This window comes from Mirounga angustirostris, unplaced genomic scaffold (assembly GCF_029215605.1).
Source record: "Mirounga angustirostris isolate CCGP_5_RB_7025 unplaced genomic scaffold, mMirAng1.0.hap1 SCAF_3, whole genome shotgun sequence".
Taxonomy (NCBI): domain Eukaryota; kingdom Metazoa; phylum Chordata; class Mammalia; order Carnivora; family Phocidae; genus Mirounga; species Mirounga angustirostris.
Genome location: NW_026991711.1, coordinates 159,865,608 through 159,882,093, shown reverse-complemented (window position 1 = coordinate 159,882,093; position 16,486 = coordinate 159,865,608). Strand labels below are relative to the sequence as shown.

At 38.7% G+C, this 16,486-nt stretch overlaps 1 protein-coding gene across 2 annotated transcripts in view; it reads left to right on the top strand.

The window, feature by feature from the left end:
- SATB2 (SATB homeobox 2) overlaps nucleotides 1-16,486 on the top strand; it is a 187,900-nt gene that overhangs the window by 124,938 nt on the left and 46,476 nt on the right. For both annotated transcript variants that reach the window (XM_064586876.1, XM_045868283.3), the window contains exons 8-9: nucleotides 4,042-4,254; nucleotides 8,482-8,637. In XM_064586876.1, the coding sequence (XP_064442946.1) occupies nucleotides 4,042-4,254; nucleotides 8,482-8,637 (369 nt within the window). The remainder of the gene's footprint in view (nucleotides 1-4,041; nucleotides 4,255-8,481; nucleotides 8,638-16,486) is intronic.

The following is a 16,486-nucleotide window of genomic DNA, read 5'->3' as shown; positions in this document are numbered from 1 at the left end:
AATATGGAAATCATAATAACGTAAACAAGAAAGCTCATCAACAGAAATTGCAGATTCAGAAACTATGAGGTCATTTAGTTTGTCGCAAATAAATATTATTTAAAATACTAGAAATAATAAGTATATCAATTTTTCATTTTAAAAATTAGCCCTAATTCTTTGTTTTGTTTGTGGAGTGGAGGTAGCCTGATTAGCCACCAAGCTAGATGGCATTATATTATCTCTTGTGCTTTTAATTATTTTGTTTTTATTGAATTTTCTGCCAAAGTCATATATTCTTTGTGGGTACTAGAAATAATATAAAGCTTACAAAATCCCCCATTAAAAGGCTAAGGAGAGGGGCGCTGGGTGGCTCAGTCGTTAAGCGTCTGCCTTCGGCTCAGGTCATGATCCCAGGGTCCTGGGATCGAGCCCCACATCGGGCTCCCTGCTCTGAGGGAAGCCTGCTTCTCCCTCTTCCACTCCTCCTGCTTGTGTTCCCTCTCTTGCTGTGTCTCTCTCTGTCAAATAAATAAAATGAAATCTTAAAAAAAAAAAAAAAAGGCTAAGGAGAAGGTCAATTTGAGGTTCTTTTTGCTGGACTCCGTTCTTTTTTCAGTGGCTTGTAACCCAAGAGCTATTGTGCAAGGTGTCTTTCTTCCCTGTGCAGATGTTCACTCTACTCCTTTTCAGTCAGCATGTTTCCTGGTCTTACATAACCTCAGCTAACACCATGCTGGGAATTGTTATAATCTTTCCCTTGAGAAGGCTCTGTTGCCTACAATGAGGAAAATTCTTAATGACCACTTTACTCAATATTTTCAATATGTTTTAATATGATTACTGATATGAAAGTTTAATAAGCAATATCCTGGTTAATTTATTAATTTCCCTCAATTTTCACATTCTCAATATTCATGACCTTTCTATTCATAAAAGTACATTTTTTTTTCCAGCACCCAGGTGCCATGCCGCATTCTCTGTATCTCGGGCTGTGTAATGGGAATGTTCAAGTGATAGCTCCTGCCTGGCTGGTTGATAATTAAAATGCCAGACAACATAGTGGCAAGGGCTTTAGAAATATTTATGTGAGATAAATTATTAATTTATGTTCTATTCAAGACAGTTTCAATATGATAAACATTTACTTATCTTGATAATTAGATAAGGTGGTTTGTGGTGTCAATTATGCCATAGATTTTCTTATGATTTCCTCCCCCCGCATGATGATTTTCAGCTAACTAAATAAATTCACTCTACATTCATGAGCCTGCGGAATTTGGACTATATTTTGTAAAATTCCAGCTTAAATAGTGAAGAGCACATAAATAACCAAAATGAAAAAGACTCAACAAAACAACTAAAACTCTTTTTGTGCTCACCAGTTAGCCACTTGTTGTTGAAAATGTCTGATGTAAAAAGAATCTGCTTTGGGACCATGGCTACACAGATGAGACTTTAAGTAAATAATTTAGAACAGTGTTTCCATTCTCTGGGGCAATACATGGAGGCAGCAGTGGCCACCTTGTTGGTTTGAGACTTTATCTTCAATTAGGCAAATGAAACAGAGGCAACAGTATATTCCACCAGCCCCCTCAAAATACAAACATTGTGTCTCATTCACTTCAGAAATGATGCTGATGAGCAGTCATTTACAAGGATGCTTTGTCTTGATTTTTCTTAGAGATGGATTCATTTCTCTCTAAGGTTGTCCAACATGTAAAAAATGTAGGGGAAGGAACTCCACAATTTCTGTGTGGGGAAAAAAATAAAGTGAACCAAGCCAAACAAGAAACAAGTAAAAGACCTCTGTGCTTCAGAATAATTTTTTTTATTGATTAGGAATGAACAAACTTGCTCTTTTGAACCTGGTCCATTAGAACAATAGTTTTTGTTATTTCACCATTTTGTATGTAAGAGCTTCACCAAAATGGACTCCACTTGCAAAAATAATTTCACAGAAGAATACTTTTTACAAATTTTGCCTTTGAGATACTGTAAGTATAATTGTCATAGCTAGCATAAGGAATATATCCATGCAGACACCCCTAAAATTCCTCCAAATTTGGTAGTCTGAGATTTATTAAAATGCTAAAGTTGCTTATGCTAGAGAGAGAAAGGGAAAGAAGGAGGAGGAGGGGACCAACTCATCCCATATGTGCAGAGTTCATTATTAAAGAAAGCTCAGAAAATATCAGTCTTAGTGTCTTATTGGTATTGATTTTAAATCCACTTCCCTCTTGCCTTTCTACATATTAATTTGGAGATTTTTATCTTAGGACAAATTCATTATTAATATTTCAAGTTGCTTAATGCAATTGGAAAGTAGGATAACTTAAGGCAGAACTGACTTTTAATACCAAAAAAGGAATCCATACCTAGATTGTATAACATTTTCTGGAAGGCAAATGTCTCTTGCTTCTAAAAGCATGATAAGAAATCTGGATTTTCTTACAATCATTTTACAGGATATAGTATTTTCACATATATGTCCTACCTTTTCCTTTCTTTGGGCATGCATGCCCACAGACACACGTTTGTTAACATTTCTTCTAGCTTCATTGTATGGCATATTTTATTCTTATTTGCAAAGACTTCTCTAATCAAAGCAACATGACACCCATGTTTCAGAACTATCATGTGGCATACTACTTGTAGATTGCTTATAAATTGTCTTACATGATATTTTGAGTGGTGATTACCTCCTTGGAGTGCTGATAGTCGAGTGATGCACATTCTTGTGACATTTGCTTCACTACATTATAATGCATTACTTATTTTTAAAAATTCCCTATCTTACCCTGAAGATTTCTGCCCAACCAGAGGTTGTATATTCTTCTTGCATCTAACACCTTTTTATATTTAAGCTGTATTTTACAAACCTGATAGTGTTTTCTTTGCATTAACATTCCCCTCAGTGGAAATGTCTTTGGCATCTACTTTTCACGATTTGGAGTTGCCCCATGTGTTCTAAAATACAGAGGTTAACATTTTAGCTCTTCCTGGAGGATAATGCTAGACTCTGGTCTCATACTGCCCTGAGAAGAGATGCCCTGAGTTGGAAGCATAAAGTGATGCCTCTGTGTGATAATCTAACAAGAGTGCAGAATAGACATGGTTTAGCTTTTGCCCAAATTACTTCTGTGTTCCAGCCCTTTTCTTGAGTGCATACTACTTTTCTCTAGACTCATCAACATTTTCCTTTTCTTTGTGAGTTCCCTGCCATCAGAACACATGAAAACACTAGCTTCCTATTTAAAGCTTTCTATATGGATGAGTCACATATTCAGAAATTATCTGAGCCTATACATGGCAGTCTCTGATGTGTGCTCTGATCCCTCACCAGATGTGACAGTATTTCCATTGCTTTAATGGTGGGATTAGAGCTTCTTCCTCCGGGGGGCAGAAGAAAGGTTTGGGTGCCCTCAGGTACATATATAAGGATACCGATTATGTATGTGGATTGGGAAGCTATCAGAGGGTTAACACAAGTTATGGCCATTTGCTTTGGTCTTTTTTTTTTTTTGCCATGAGAAACATCTATATTGAAAACAGTGACCGGTCACACAGAAATTCAGCCAAACTTTTTTTTTTTTTTTAAGTCGATGTAAATCTCCCATGCTGTTTAAATGTCGGAACTAAATTTACCAAACTTGGCAGATTTGTAAAGCTGAGCAGGACTGCCAAGTGTTCCCAGTTTCAAGCAGAGAGAGTTCTAACAGTTCCTGAAATACTTGTAGGAGGCACCTGGTGGTAACTGCAGTTTCACAAGGCTTCCGAGCGCCTACCTTGCTAGCTGGCATCTCTGTATGCTGACGATTATTACAGTGATGATAAAGTGTCAGAATAGAACAGTCCAGAATAAGGCACAGCCCTGGAAGGCAAGCACATTCCCACAAAATCTTCCTGCTGGAGAACCCTCAGCAATTAGACTGAGGTTCTTGACATCACAGCCAGCTGGTTACACCAAACAAATAAAGGGGGAGGGGGGCAGATGATGGAAACCACACACATACCTGCAGATATGACTTAGCCTGTTTTTTTTTTTTTCCATTTAATCAGGGATTGTTGTCTGAGATTTTGCGTAAGGAAGAAGACCCTCGGACAGCCTCTCAGTCTCTTTTAGTAAACTTGAGGGCCATGCAGAATTTCCTCAATCTGCCGGAAGTGGAGCGGGATCGCATATACCAGGACGAGAGAGAGCGGAGCATGAACCCCAATGTGAGCATGGTCTCATCAGCCTCTAGCAGTCCCAGCTCCTCCCGAACCCCTCAGGTGAGATATTTGCTCCACTGACTTTTCACTCTTGGCCTTGGAAACATCTTGCCTTCACTGAATCTGTGTTTCTCTCAAAAACTAAGAGACTTAATTCAAGGATTTCTTGCTTCACTGATCATGTTGGTCAGAGGATGTGAACCTCTGACCATGTAATAGTAGTTATCCTTTACTGTGTCATATGGTATTCCTGTCCCTTTAGAAAAGAGCCATTCTTCCACACAGAAGGGGCAGGAGTGGGTGGATGGGTAGGCTCTAGAATGTTTGCACACAGCTGCTTAGTTATCTAAGATGGGGCCAGGGGATTTGAATTGAAGCTGAGTTTGCATAGCAAGGACACTGCTTTTCCTTAAACTGTATATTTATTTGGATACTGGGCAGGGAGGGGGGTTGGGAGGTGTTGGTTAGGGTTGGGGGCAGGGGCCAAGTAGAGTAATCCAAACTCTTCTTTATGCAATCTGAAAAAAGACAAAATGGGGGAGAAATCTCTGTGTGGTGGAAGCATGTATGTGCAGTGGCTGGATCAGAATGTTTGGGAGATCATTCAGTGATCCCTTAGAACACAGTAGTAGTGGAAAGTAGGCCTTAATGATTTTCCTTCCTAGGGTCATCCTCCCTACAGAACTTGATGAATAAGCTTTCCTTCCCTCCTTTTTCCGCACTTTAAAAGCATTCTGATCTGGTCTTCCTGCAAATGCATACATACATCTAGTAATGCTGTGTGCTTCAGAGATCCTAACTTTATAGAGGGGTCAAGGTCTCAAGTCAGCCAAGTGATCTTTCCGGTTCACATCTTGAGCCCATTCATTTATAGCCTACTTTCTATTTCCCCCAAACTCTTACTAGCCAATAGATTTATGATAAAGCCATCTCATTCACTGTTGCTAGGATGCCTGCAAGTTATATCTCAAAACAAATGTTTAACAGGTACACATTTGTACAAATCAGAAAAATGGGTAGTTTGAAACTTAAGTTTTTGTTTTTGTTTTTGTTTGCGTAGATACTATGATTTTGGTGTTATGAGTGTTTTCTAATAAGTTCCAAGGAACTGATTAAACATAGAAACAGAATTTTATTCTAGTAGAAATATTTGAGCTTTTTCAAGTACATCCATTTTTTTCACACATCATAACTTTTTTTTTTGCTCTGCAATAGATTTTTAACTGAAGATCATTTTCTATCATGCAGTGCCAAATTGTGATACTTACATTTTAGTCTGGTGAATTATGGGTTTTAGTTACTGTTAAACCAAAAATAAGTCTCTTGATTGCATTGCTTACTTTGGATGAATGTAACCAAGCTTTTTTTCTTTTTATTTATTTTTTTAAAATCTTGGGGCATACATATTGAGCTATTGAGTTGGACGAGTTGTTAATTTGCACTAATATTTACTTCTATTAAATTCACCAATAATTTGGCACTTTTGAAGCCCAATAAATCATTATAGAGAGTCCAGCCATGCTTTATGGCCATTTAACCAACTCAGAAAGTCACTTCTACTTGTTAGAAAATAACTTAGGTCTTGGTGGTTCATTTTCTGCTTCTTTGTAATATTTTTCTAGTGTGATTATTTCTTAGACACCTTTTCAAAGACCTGATAGTTTTCAGAGTCAAAGCAGTTTACCAGGGAAAACAGGGTCAGTATTTTGCTTTATTGAATAGCAGAAAAATCTCATCTAGAAAATTCCTACATAGAAGTGCCCTTTACGGACAAGAATAACAGGGAAATTGATCATTTAATTTCACAGTTTTGAGATTTCTGAAAATAGATATAAAATCTTTTTGAGAGTGTAGTCATATCACTGGCATTTGTACATTCTCTGGAACTTTCTTCTTTTTCTGTTAGTTAAACATTGAGAAAAGGAAGTTATTAAAGTCTTTTAAAACATTTTCTGATTACATTCTATTCAAACTTCTTTACATACATATCTCAGTAGTAAAGATCCTTAGTAAAGCTTTCGTTGTGAGAACAAATGTGAGAGGAGCATCCACTGATGAAGCTTTTAGTTGGAGTCAACATTCTAGAACACCCAGGCAGCCTACGTAGGTTGATGGAGAGCATTTCCCAGACCCCATCAACACTTTATTATTGGTTTAAAACAAATGGAAGAAATCTAAAAATGTTAAATTAAACCTTCAGAGGCCCTTCTCATAATCTTTGAGTGGGCCAGTATTTCTTGATATACTCAACAACGACAAAACAACAATATTAAAGATAAGAATGATCATTTATTGAGCACTTGCTGTGTATCAGGTACTGTGAGCATTTTGCATGAATTCAGTCCTCACCATTTTGTGTGGTTATTCCCATTTTACAGATGAGAAAACTGAGGTTTTGGTGGGTTAAATAACTGGTATAAGGTTGCATGACTGAGTTGCAGAGCTACGGTTTGAACTCTGGTTGTTTTGATTGCAAGGCATGGGCTCCTAACCATATATTATAGTGCCTTGAGGGGTTCTGTTTTAGCCCTGAGGGTTCTAGAGAAGATTTGACCAGTCAAGTAAGATGAAATACTCAGTGAGGCTAATGAAGAAATTTCAGTTGAGAAAGGTGGGATTGATATGCTAAAATAAGCACTTAACAGGAAAAGCACTGTGGATTAACTAGAAATTTTGAGAAGATAAAGGACTTTCTTTAAAAAAAAAAAAAAATGACAGAAAATTGGGTTATTATGAGAAGACCCCAAACTAGAAGGCAAGAAGATGTTTGCATCTTCTTTAGCACCCAGCCTAAACTGAAGATTTTGGAGATAGGATAGTACATTATCCTGAGCCAATGCTCTGGAGCCAAAAGCACTTTAATTCAGATCATGGTTCTGTCACTTGCTGCTGCATGTCCTTCCAGCAGGTTGAGTATCCTCTTTTCTTTTCAGTTGCCTTCTTCAGTAAAATGAAAATAATAAAGTCCAACTTACCAGGTTCCTCAAAGAATTAAATGAAATAACAAAAGTAAAACACTTTCTGGAGTGCCTGGCAAATGAAAAGTACCACATACAATATAGTTATTATTATTCTGTGGTAATTAGAAAATAGTAGGGGGCAGGGAGAGAGGAGAATGCAAAAGTCAGTGAGCGCTCTCAAGAACGAAAGCCTGCAGAGAAACTTGGGATATTCATGCTGGCTTCAAGGTGCCATGGAGCATGATCCCACAGTGTCCAGGCTGCATGCTGTGTCTTTCTCCAGATCCGCAGGCTGCTTCCTCAGTGGGGGAATAGCTCAGGGCATCCGTAGGGGGAAAGTAATGATTTGGTGACAACTGCCTTGTTTTGGGATTCTAGGGCGAGTGGAGACCAAAAAATACCCAGTTTAGTTCAAATCAGCCAGGTGTGCCCAGGAACCAAAAATCAGGGGTGACTTTTCTTGCAGTCCTGCAGCCGGGCATTCTGAGAAGGCTTCCCAGCCCCCTCTCATTACACACAAGAGTAAAGGCTCCTGACAGTCTTTTGGATCATGGAGACGCAAATGTTTTAGGGTTATCTTAACCCCAAGAAGTACAGACACCTTCTAGATTGTCCTTCATTTGTCTCTGAAGCTGATGGGAGATCATTCAATTAAAACGAGCACAGCAGAATACATAAAACCACAATATGAGTTTAAGGAAATGAAAATGGCACATCAAAGGCATTCTGAAGCCTAGTTTTATGAAATGAAATTTTGTTTCATTTCCACTGATTTCCTAGGTGAAATTAGGTGACTGTCTGGGTAGCATAATGAAGATAATGATGAGAAACCATACGTACTCAAATGACATATGTAAAGCTTTAATAAAGAATGAGAGAGACTCGGGGGAGTGCATTAAATTGAGTAATAATTTATTATTTAGAGACCTCTACCCATTTACTCATTTTTTTTCTGGAAGAATTGGCTGTTCCTCCAAGGTGTGCCATTTTTAGAAAGAAAAAGGTAACTGCATGTGTGTTCTGCATGCTTGTTTTGCAGTTAGGTGATCGCTTATAGTTTGGTGCCCAGAGTAGCCATCCTACCTGTGAACTGTCTAGGATACTGTGAGGAAAACAACAGGGTTGACAGGACTCTGCATGTCCTATAGGAATGCACTGCAATTATTTCCAATCACAATTAACCTGATTAGAATAACGGACAGGAAGTGTCCCTTTGTAGCTAATGCAGTTTGGCATCAGCTGACTGAAATCCTTTAGTAATTTCTGCACAGATGGCTGGGCTGAATGCAGCACTTTTTAAATTATTATTTTCATGGTCTCTTGGTAGGCCAAAACCTCGACACCGACAACAGACCTCCCCATTAAGGTGGACGGCGCCAACGTCAACATCACAGCTGCCATTTATGACGAGATCCAACAGGAGATGAAAAGGGCCAAGGTGTCTCAAGCCCTGTTTGCCAAAGTGGCTGCAAATAAAAGTCAGGTGAGTGGTTTTTTAAAAGAGCGAAAGCGAGGGCTGGCGTTAGACCATTCTCCTCCTCCCACCAATAAAAATACATCTGTTCTTATAATAATAATAACAACAATAATAATCCCTAGGGAACCTGTCATGTTCTGCCTTTTGCTCTACGGTTTGCTTTTATTCCCACTGGAGTTCAAAATAGAGACTAGGTTAAAACCCATATTTTTTCTTTTAAAGATTTTTTTTTTTCCTAAAAAGCATCAGCCTTGAATGCTTTCTCTCATAATTCTAAGCATTGCTATGTATCCCTTTTCTTTCTTTCTTTCTCTTTTTTCTTTTTTTTTTTTTGATATTTGAGCAAAACTTAGCATGTACAAAACAGCATCTTCCTGAGACCCAGTTGGAATATTGTCTCATCCCCTCTCGTATTCCCACCAGGGGAACTGCTGACTTTGTTATAATAACCTCTTTTCTCCAGCCCCAGAGACACCTTGCCATGTCAGGTGTTTCTTTTATGTGTAGAATACAGTTGTTTTTTCCAGGAGAAAACACATGTTGGGGGGGGGGTTCCCCAGAACGAGTGCTAAAATTTATAACAGAAAAACATAGAAGCTTATCCAGTACAATTTCTCAGTGCTGGGATTGTGGGGAATGGAATGCTCCAGGGAAAAGGGTAAGCAGATGCTTAGGTTTTTTATTTCTGAAAGCAGCATAGTTGATGGGATCCACTATCCGTCTCCGTTCGTTTAAAGGGATAACTACTACCCTCTCCTAAAATGGGTTAGGTTGAGGTGCTTACTTATTTATCCCTAGGATGAATAATGATCCAGTGCATGGTGGAGGAAACAAAAGTTAGCTAAAGCATTATTTTGAGAGTCCTTTGATTCTGAGCTTGATTTCCTCTGTGGCCTTGCATGACAAATGTTTTCATCCCACATATGTAAATGGTAAAATGGTCCAGCATCTCCTTAACAGATCTTCTGTTGTGTGCTGAAAAGAAAGGGAGTTACTGAATATTGTATTTCTATTAAGCAGGAAGGTTTTCAATGAAAATTAAATTATCATCTTTAAAATGATAGATAGCTAAATATTGTATTTAGACTAATTATATTGTTTTGGGATTAGCCTTTTTTACCTATAGTTTTGCAGTAACCTGACTTAAGTTATTTTTCAGATGTTGATAAAGAGAAAGGAGTAGAATATCAAGGAATTTTGAAGAGAATTGAAATACTCATTTTCCTTTTTAATTTCAATGTAGTAATTTTTCCAGGTTATTCTTAGTCTTCGCTCATCAATGAAATCATTGAAATACAGTTTGCTAAGATACGATGTCCAACCGTAGGATGAAATACATGAAAAGAAAACACCATAGAGCCTTCTTAAACTGTTAAATGCATAAAATCCCATGTACCACATGGCAAAATATAATGAGAGTTGGAGCTGTTAAACGAATAAAGCTGTTAAATGCATAATGCCACTTGGCAAAACTACTGTGCATTTAATGGTTTTCCACTGTGTAATAAAGGACATATGTGGTAAATGTGCAGTGAGTATAAAAGCTACACAATTGATTTTGCAAACCTACCCCTTAGTTGTGACTTGACGTAAATATCAAAGTTTCACTCAGTTCTTCTTTCATAAGCAGCTTTGAAGAAAAACTGAAGCCCATAGTCTGAAAGCTTGATTCAAACTGCCTGTAATCTTTCTATTGACTTGGCACTATGGCTTTTGGAAATGGTGATGCCTCCAGCCTCCCAAAATAATTCAGGTGGCTGATTGAAAGCTGTATCTGCCAGTTGGCATAAGCTTGGCTCACCAAATTTTTGATCCCCCCCTGAAGAACTCAGTAACCCTGATTTTGTGGAATCTGGAGGAAAATGTAGTTCTGGGAATTAATATGTTGAAGGGTGAGATTGAGCCTCTGTGGGGATAAGGTGCTTTAAGGTTTTACCTTTTCTCATTGGGACAGTGACCTCATTCTCATTTATGAATGGGGAGCCTTATTGTAGATAGATAGCTTACTAGATTGGCAAATCAGGTGTTAAGATTTTTAAAAATGGTACCCCCCAGCAAAGTGCACTTACCTGATAGTTTCAAAGGCAACTTAACATATTTACTCCCTTTTGTACGTACCAGCATTTACTTCATAAAGAGCATATTTCGTGAAATTAATTGTACAATTTGGTACCTTGCATATATATTTGGCGTGTATCCATAAGGTGTGTTTCTGTGTGTGTGTGTGTGTGTGTGTTTCTGTGTGTGACTAATAGTGGAACTTTGGCCAAAGTACTTAGCCTCTCCAAGCTGCAGTGGGAAGTGGCCGCACCCTCTTTATTGGATTGTGAGGACGGAGAATACAAAGATATTCTCTTCCTCTCCTGCATTTCCTTTCTTCCCTCTCTCTGTTTCTTTGGAGGAATCAGAAGTTCTTGGGAGTGAGCAAAACAGCAAGGGCTGTCTCTTCTCTTAGAGGTGAAATTAGAAGAACCTTTAATTAGGAACTCTTGTGATCGGGAGTAGGTTTGGAACCTTGAAGGCCCAGTTCAAATATGCATAGCAACCCCTTCCCTTCCATTTTACATTTCTTTTAAAATAGAAACAAGCCCTCCATTAAACCTCATCCACTCTTTGGTGTGAATTTCTGTCATCAACTATTAAGAATAATACCTATAACTGTGTTAGGCAAGCTTTGAATGAGAGTTAGAGGAAAAAAGAAAGGAAAATTTTAGAGAGATTATGGTGGTGGGCCAAGATGGTGCCTGAGGGCTCTAAGTGTTTAGGGACACAATGGGAGGAGGGCTTCAGAAAAGGGGTTGCAAGGGTGACAACCTTGTGCAGTTTTGTCTGTGGTCTCATCGGTGACAATATATTACTAGAGTGTGTGTGTGTGTGTTTTCTTAATGTGTGGGTTACATCAGGATGCCTTTGTAGGCTTCTTTGTCCAGCTCAGCTCTAGCTCCTTTGTTATGCATGGCCGGTCTATCATCCACTTCCTCTGAATGTCTCCTGTTGGCCCTTGCCTTTCTCTCCCACAAAGAGAAGGAGCCAAAGAAGGGAAAGCGGAAGAAAACAGTAAGAGGAAAAGGTATGCTTGTGCATATAGGTTTATTTCACCTTTAACTTTTCCTTCATTTCAATTTAGGATCTGTGTGTGTGTGTATGTGTATGTGTGTGAATTCTGAGGATAATCTTTTTTTTTTCTTTCTTCAGAATATTCAGATTGTTGATGGTCTTCATGGGAGAGTATACACTCTAGTGGGTGATTGTTTTTTTGTGAAATAGGAGACCTTAGTAGGAGGGGTCCTTAGTAGAAGGCATAATTTAAAGTCATACAGGACATTTTCTGATCACTGCAGTGTGACCCTTACGTGCAAAGGGCTACCAGGGAATGAACGCCCCCGAGTGCAGTCTGAGTGGCTGCAGGAGCTCCTTGTCATCTCCCTGTTGCTCTTACACTCTGTGCGTTGGCTCCCCCCATTCCTCCCCAACTGCAGCTTATCGCACATGATCTGGGAAGTGGAAAGATGAGGAGAGGAGATGCAGTGGCCCGCTGCAACCCTCCAGGGCTGGCCGAGTGCTTTGTGACGGCGTCTTCAGCCACATTTCTTTCCCTTGACACCTTGCTCCCTTCCCCAGAAATGAATTCACTGTTTCTCCATATACTGACCTCTTCTCCTTTTTATAGTCTGCAGTACTTCAGCTCATAGAATGCTGACGGTGATCTAAAGTTGGTGTTCGGTTTTTGTTTTGGGTTTTTGTGTGTGTGTGTTTTGCAAGGAGAGTAAATCTTTATTATTTGTGTACCCAAAGACCCAACGCTACATACGTAACTGCCTTTTCCTACTCTGTTTGGGTGAGAATAGAGTAGGTAGAAAGACTGGAAGGGGCTTATTTCAATTTCTGTTTTCCCTTGTCCCCATTTAAAAAAAATAAAAGCCAACAAACGAACAAAAACTTTAAAAGGGCACTGGGTTTGCTTCCCTCTTTTTTTTGGTGGAGGTGAAGGGGCTTGCTTTCTGCAGGAGGAAAGTAGAGGAAGGCTGGCACACTGCAAAGAGGAGAGATCAGTAACCCGGTTGTGAAATCTCAGATGCTGCTGATGACAGGGCCAGCCCCAGAGGAAGTCATCTGGGAACAAACAGGAACCCTGGCTGGGGGGGTGTTGCCTCTCTGGTGAGCATGTCCTTATCCCCACCAAGATTTAAAGACCCTGGAGTTCCCCTCCCTGCCACACACACTTTCCCAGTCCCAGCTAGCACTGGGGTCAGGGATAGGAGAGTCCTTATTCTTTCTGCACAAAGAAGTTAGAGAGGGAGTCATCATCATGATCCCCCTGCAGCGGGGAAGATGAGTCTCTGGCCTCCAGTACACAGTTCTGAAATCCTTTTCCCCATAGAAACTGTGTTCTCCGTGGTGATTGGGTTTCAGTATGTTCTATGAACATCAGTATGTTCTATGAACATCAAGTACATTAGGATTAAGTAGATTTTGTGTACTGACCTTTATTCCTTCCTTATCACTTAAACATTTCTATCCAAAAAAAAAAAAAGTGTTCCATGTTCCTACTGACTTAATAAATTGTATTCCCAAGTAGAAGGCTACTTATACTTTAGATGTAGATTACAAACTCAGATTTTATGAACTTTCTTCCCTATCGTAAAATCTCTCCTTATAGTGGTCTAATTTGCTTAACCAGCTGAATGATTTAAAATATGCAGCTTTTCATGGCAGGTCCTTTTAAAATAACGCAAAAATAAAGGAAAGACACACAATTTTATGTAAAGAAAAATAAGGGATATATTATTTGGTTTGTTCCTTTTATTGCTCTTTGCTGTTGGAGTTTTTATCACATTCAGTACAGGCGCTAACGTGTCCTTCATTTGGTCAGGGGTTACCACATTAATCTTTGCTTCTGTGTCCTTTAAAATGTCCCAGGCACAATTCAGTTGTACATATTTCTTTTTTAAAGGAATAACCTCTATTTTATGATTACTTAAATAATAGCACCCTCATTTTTGAAAATGTAGAAAATGAAGAAAAGTATAAAGGTACAGACATGAATCACCTGTAATTCTATAGTGCAGACATAGTTACTATTCACATTTTAGAATCCTTCTAATGTGTAGTGTGAATGGATGTGCACATGCATGTTTGTGTCCTAATCAAGATCATACTGTGCAACACATCATTATGTGACAAGTTAAAGCTACAATTCTTTTTTTTAAGGCCAACTTTTCATGTAGGAGAGTAAATTTACAAAGTATAAAATATTACTATTACCTTTTATCTCATTACTAGTTTCTTAGTCTTTAGAAAATACTGCACAGAGATCAAGGTTTTGCCACTTTGCTCAGAAAGATGTTTGACATTTCTCTTATTAGGTTCCCTTTATGGAAATGGCTTTATTAGAGCTGGGATAGCTCAGGCTACTGGAAGGAGATGTTTGGCTGCCGCATCTCTCTGGTATAAAAAGTGACAGGAGGTAATAACCATACGATACCCTATGTAAAATGAGTCAGTGGTCTTAGTCTCACTCCTAATGGTCTCGCTTTTGCTATCTCATATTTAGCACGTAAGGCAGGTTAAAATGAGGCGGCACGCAGCCTAGCCTGAGTTGCTGCCCCTTCGTGCTGGGCAGGTTTCCTTGTAATGTAACCCTATTGACAGCCCATCAAGGAGCAGTTTCTACTTTTGTCAGTTGGGGCATGTTTACTACAATTTCAGGGCTATCCACCAAATTCAAATGAAAAAATTAATGTATTTACACTACAATTACCATTTGAAAAAAGTTATTATGCCAAGTAGTGAAGAAATTAGATTTCTCAGCATCCCCAAATGCTAAACTAAAGTAGGCAGTCAACACAATGATGTTTAAGCATCAAATTGAGCCCTTCATCCTCTGCCTTTTTTTCTCAGCATAGTCTCTAATGATTACATTCTGTGAGAGATTATCAGCAGAAATTCCCTCGAGATCTCAGTTTTTATATCAACCTGATAGTGAGAAATTGGGTTCTTTTTACTATCCCTATAATTAATTATGTTAGTGTTTCATGCCCTAAAATGACTTTTAAGGGAACCCTTAATTAGATATCCATGAAGATTACTTACGGAGTTCATATGCAGTTCTTAAAATGTCAGATACCTTTACCCATCACTCATGTTTCTGTACGGCTTTTAAGCACATCTTTATCTACTGCAGAAATAGCAGTAGAAATAGTTACTTTGCCAGGTCATGACACAGCACCTTTGGAAACTTGCATGTGAAGCAAATCAGGTTGACATATTAAAACTACTTCTCCAAACTCCCCCAGCCCTCTTACAAAGAGCACATTGGGTTATAACAGGGTTCTTAGCAGCTGGAGAATGTTGGTACCTATGAAGAGTTCCTACCACTTTGCTGTAGAAACTGTTGAATCATGTTCCTTTCACAGGGCCAAGACCAGGGTGAGGCAAGCTGGTGCAGATTTTAAGGAGGCACACACTTTCAGAGCCACACTCCTGAAATTTTGCACATTAGTTGTTTGCTTGCCTTACTCTGGTCTCAGCTCTGATCTTTAAAAAAAAAAAAGTCTCATTCACAGTTTTCTGCTGTGTCTGTTTTTTTTTTTCCCCATGCACTTACAAGTTCTTGAGGCAGTTTGCAAAATATATAGTATTACATCACAGGTATGCAGAATTTGGACCTGAAGTCAGGAACTGGAAATATTTGGTTATTTTCTGCTTCATGGTTCAGCCTAGCTAGCACATTTTGCTGCTAATACCTTTCTAGTATTTAAGTGGAGAAATACAAGATTCGAGATTCATTCATCTTTTTGGCAAATACGGATGGCTTTCTCAGGTGCATCTTCCCATGTATGCATGTATGTATCTGTGTACATATTTGTATAAAACCATACCAAATTTCCACATTATTCTATAGCTATGTTTATCCCTTATATCTTTAGTAAGGAGGGCAACAAGATTTTATGAAATTCACTCTTATCTTGAGCCCTCCATAACAGAAGTTAAGGAGCTGTTCTGAAATAAAATTTTCATTACTGTCAATTACAGATTCAATCTTTACAAACACATCCATAGAAATGTGAGGGACATGCCCAGAGACAGCTGAAAATTGGTCCCCTTGAAAATAGTTTAGAACTTAGTGTATAGTTTTGAAATATACAAAAAGAAGCTGATCATTTTTACTTACCACATTCAAGGTATAAAATAATTAACCTTGAACTGTAACCAGATGCTCAGCACAAACCCTTTTCAGGGTTAGATGACCTCCCCGTCAGGGAGTCACCGAAGCCCTTGACAAGTCTCCCTTGCAGTTAGCCTTTTATCCATTTCAGTGTTCTTGATTAGGTTATCTTGAATCATTAGGGGGTTTATTTATTTTAATAGACACTTATTGGATTCATGAAAAGAGAATTTGGTGACTAAGGAACAAGAGCTGAATATTATCTGGCTCATTTCACACTTCAGAAGAGTCTCAACCAGCTGAAGAGAAATCCTTCACAGTTACAAAAGTTTGTTTGGGGACTTTATGTGCTTCCATTTAGAAAGCGACTGTCTGTGGTTAATAATATGAATTTTCTTTTGAGGCACTCAGAAAACATTTCCTTGTGGTTGCATATGCTGACATTTTCTGTATTGAGGATGTGGGTGAGTAAATGGCCTTTTACATTTCTGTGCAAGAAGCTTTGAGTCATTCTCCTGAAGAACTGTTCATTTGCTGACTTATTCATTCATTGGAGTTCCTAGAGGGGCCAAGGGGGTGGAGGGTACTTACTATTTGTAGATTGAATTCACTTATCAGCTCTGTGTTAGGCACATTGAGCAGCACAGTACTACAACATGACTGGACAAGGCCTTGCCTTCAAGGCAA